The sequence below is a fragment of the Bison bison genome, unplaced genomic scaffold (genome assembly GCF_000754665.1).
Source record: "Bison bison bison isolate TAMUID 2011002044 unplaced genomic scaffold, Bison_UMD1.0 scf7180017864460, whole genome shotgun sequence".
Classification (NCBI taxonomy): domain Eukaryota; kingdom Metazoa; phylum Chordata; class Mammalia; order Artiodactyla; family Bovidae; genus Bison; species Bison bison.
Genome location: NW_011495022.1, coordinates 4582751 through 4586901, shown reverse-complemented (window position 1 = coordinate 4586901; position 4151 = coordinate 4582751). Strand labels below are relative to the sequence as shown.

Below are 4151 nucleotides of genomic sequence, written 5' to 3'. Positions count from 1 at the left end.
GCCTCCGCGGAAGCCACCGTGGCAGCCACCGTGGCCTCCCATTCCGGAGCCCCCCGGGCCCTTCCGCAGCACTGGCGTCATCCGCCATTTGGTGTTTTCACGAAGAAGAAGAGGTCCAGTTCTTTTTGTTCTTCTGAAGCCTAAAACTCCTCCAGGTCCTTCATTCTCAGATTCTCCCATTTCACAGAATGTGGCACTCCCTCATTTTCCCATCCTCACTTATCAGCTTATAGTCATCATCGCTGATTCTGACCACCCCTTGCAAGTACAGTGAAAAAGTGTTCTGTTTCCTGGAGGCGCAAAAAAGATGTTTCCACCTATGCTCTTAATTCATTACGTTTTATCTTCTGTTACTTGTATATCAGTTATTACCTGGTTCTTGTTATTTCAGCCTATTTCCACTGTTTTTTCCTGCTATATATGGTTTAATGAGCTCAACTTTTTTGTATCATTGGGTACAGATACATATGTAATGAAGAGAGTTGATCCTTCTTAATTCCTTTCTCCCTTTTTTTCCTAGTCTTCTCGAAAGATCTCTTTATACTTATTTTAATTCTTTCCTTAGCAGTCTGTGTTTTAACAAGCCTTCCGCATGATTGTGATGCACACTGAAGCTTGAGAACCACTGCCTGCAGTCCATACTTGTGGATTAACCAAGAAACTCACTATTATTGTTATAAATTGGGAGCGTAGGTTATAGTTTTTAGAGGACTGTTAATGTATACTTACATAGACAGAGAGAGTCTATGGTTGGATGAGTTGTTCTTTAAACCTGGAAGCAGTTAATTGTTGGTCAATTAGGTAGGATTAAGTTTGGCTGTTAGTTTTGGAAAACCCAAAATAGCAGTGGCTTAAAAAAGAGGATTCTTTCTTTCTTTCTCTTTCTCTCTTTCTCTCTCTCTCTCTTTTTTAATACAAGTAATCCAGGTTTGGTGACTGCATGATTTTCAAAGACTTAAGCTTCTTTACTCTTACTGTTGCTCTACCACCTTCAACACAGCTTCTGGTGTGATTCAGTTTGGCTACTGTGGCTGATCAGCCTTTTCACATTCTAGTCAGCATGAAGGAAAAAGAGGAGTGGTCATATCTCTTCTTTTTAAAGACACTTTACAGGCAGTTGCCCAGACTTTAAGCTCCATAAGCCAGAATTTAGACACTGGTCACACCCAATTGTAAGGAAGCTTTGGAAATAAAGTTGTTATTTCAGGCAGCCTTGTGTGAAAATATAATTAATGATTTAAAAAATTGTATAGCATTATGTGGTTTGTATTTACCATAAATGATTTACCAATTCCCTGTTGTTAGACAGTTAAGTTGCTTATAAAATTTTTGTTGCTATTTTTGTTGTTCAGTTGCTCCATCATGTCCTACTCCTTGCGACCTCATGTACTGCAGCACGCCAGGCTTTCCTGTCCTTCACTGTCTCCTGGAGTTTGCTCAGACTCATGTCCATTGAGTCGATGATGCCATCCAACCATCTCATCCTCTGCTGCTCCCTTTTCCTCCTGCCGTCAATCTTTCCCAACATCAGGGTCTTTTCCAGTGAGTTGGCTCTTCGCATTAGGTGACGAAAGTATTGGAGCTTCAGTTTCAGCATCAGTCCTTCCAATGAGTATTCAGGGTTGATTGCCCTCAGGATTGACTAGTTTGATCTCCTTGCAGTCTAAGGGACTCTCAAGAGTCTTCTCCAGAACCACAGTTCAAAGGCATCAATTCTTTGGTGCTCAGCCTTCTTTATGATCCAGCTCTCATATCCGTATGTGACTACTGGAAAAACCATAGCTTTGACTCTATGGAGCTTTGTCTGCAAAGTCACGTCTCTGCTTTTTAATACACTGTCTAGGTTTGTCATAATTTTTCTTCCAAGGAGCAAGCATCTTTTAAATTCATGGCTGCAGTCACTATCCACAGGGATTTTGGAGCCCAAGAAAATAAAGTCCCTTATAAAATTTTTGTTGCTATAAACAAAGTAAAAATAAACAATTCTCTGTCTTTAAAAAGTCAATTAGTGAGCATAAAAGCTACATGTTAAGATATTGAGTATTATTGGAGAGAACTTTGAAGTAGTAAAAAAATAAGTTTGAGAGTTTCTGCCTAAGACGAAGATAAGAATCCTAAGAGAGTAGTGGAATTAAGTAATAACTTACAACAAAGTTTGGACTTTTAGTCATCTGTTGTAGAACATTAAAGAAATACACAGTATTGCTGACTTACCTAAACTAATGCAGTAAAATGTGGATAACTTACATTTGAGTATATAAATGCGTTAAGCTTCATACATTTATTTGAGTCTGAGTCATATGTATTGATCTTTTAGTATTGAAATGACATTTTATTTTTGTTTTAGAGTACAAATCTTTCACTTTAAATTGATTTATTCTTTTACTTTTCCTGAGCTTTACTTAAGTTTAGAAAAGAAATAAAACGTTGTGTTCTAATATGCATATACTTTCATTAGACTTTCATTAGATTTCTTTTGATTGACAGGCCTTTTTGCAAATGTGTAATCTGCCTATCAAAGTGGTCTGCAGGGCAAATGCAGAATATATGTCTCCATCTGGTAAGTGTTTTTTTTTTTTCCTCCTCTGTTAATACTCTGCATTGATAAAATTGCAGTGATAGTCCAATTTGTACCTAGATTTTTTTAAAAAATGCCTACATTATCCTGTAGTTTGTTAAGTGTATAATAGCATTGTGGCTAAGAAAAACAATATACATATTTCAATTAGAAATACTTTATTGCTAAAAAAAAGTGCTAACCATTGTCTGAGCCTTTCATGAGTCAAGACCTTTTTGCTGGTGGAGGATCTTTCCTCCGTGTTGATGGCTGCTAACTGATCAGGGTGGTGGTTGCTAAAGGCTGGGGTGGCTGTGTCCATTTCTCAAAGTAAGGCAACACTGAAGTTTGCCTCATTGATTGACTTCTTTTCACAAACCATTTCTCTGTAGCATGTAGTGCTGTTTGATAGCATTTTACCCCACAGTAGAGCTTCTTTCAGAGCTGGAGTCAGTCTTCTCAAATCCTGGTGCTCCTTTATAAACTAAGTTTGTAGTATTCTCACTCCTTTATTGTCATTTCAACAGTCTTCACAACATCTTCACTAAAGAGTATATTCCATTTCAAGAAACTGCTTTCTTTGCTTATCTATAAGCAGCAGCTCTTCATCCTTTAAAGTTTTATAACAGAACAATAATAAAAATGTTTGAATTATTGTGAAAATTACTAAAATGTGATACAGAGACATAAAGTAAGCAAATGCTGTTGGGAAAATGGCACCAGTGTACTTAGTGCAGGGTTGCTGCTGTAAAACTGCTCAGTATTTGCAAAGCGCAATAAAAGTGCAGTAAGATGAGGTACCTAGAAACTCTTCCAAGAACTCCAGACTGGATATTGGAAATGCGAAATACACTTTGCTCTCAAAATGTACCCCCCCAAAATACTCTTCAGTCTGGACATTCATTCACAAGTATTTTTCATTCTGTAATCATATTATCTCAGAGGACCTGCACTATTTCTAGCGGTATAGTAGTTGTAAAGATTTTATCCCAAGTTAAAAAAAGAGTGTGATCTAATGCTTGTGCAGATAAGATTTTCTTTTCTCTTTTGCAAGATTTATAAAGCAGTAGAAAAAAAGAATGCAGAATTCAGTGTTTTTATATTGGTAAATGGAAATGTCTTCTAAATTCATTTGCTGAGTTGTATTCCAAAAGGCCTGTGTTTCCTTTGTAATGTTATCCTATGGATGCAGATGAAGCTTTTGTTGGTGCAGTGCACCTCATCCATTACCCTCAGTCTGTCTGAGCCGGAGAGGAGTGAATCTATTGAAAAGGACCATGAAGAAGCTCGCTGTTAGTGTGAACTCTATTTGAACTAGGTCTGACAGAGTTTCATCCTCTAGCATTTGAGGTAGACTTTATTACTATTTGGAGATTGTCATCTCTGATAATTTCACCAGTTATTAATATTTATAAAATTAAAATATTACTTTTTAATGTGATATTTACTCAGAGAAGTCAGTTTTTCTTTAAATTAAATTATTTATTTTAATTGGAGGCTAATTACTTTACAATATTGTAGTGGTTTTTGCCATACATTGACATGAATCAGCCATGGGTATACATGTGTTCCCCATCCTGAACCCCCTCCCACC

At 37.0% G+C, this 4151-nt stretch overlaps 1 protein-coding gene and 1 pseudogene across 3 annotated transcripts in view; one reads left to right on the top strand and one right to left on the bottom strand.

Annotated features, from left to right (window-relative positions):
• Window positions 1-180, bottom strand: part of LOC105002953 — a 1061-nt pseudogene extending 881 nt beyond the window's left edge. The window contains exon 1 of the transcript XR_827045.1: window positions 3-180. The product of XR_827045.1 is annotated as a 40S ribosomal protein S2 pseudogene (transcript). The remainder of the gene's footprint in view (window positions 1-2) is intronic.
• The window catches only part of MTX2 (metaxin 2), a 77051-nt gene that overhangs the window by 58780 nt on the left and 14120 nt on the right, over window positions 1-4151 (top strand). The window contains exon 4 of one of the 2 annotated variants that reach the window (XM_010859786.1): window positions 2488-2560. In XM_010859786.1, the coding sequence (XP_010858088.1) occupies window positions 2488-2560 (73 nt within the window). Of the gene's footprint in view, window positions 1-2469; window positions 2561-4151 lie in introns of both variants that reach the window. The other variant, XM_010859787.1, reaches the window with a different exon arrangement.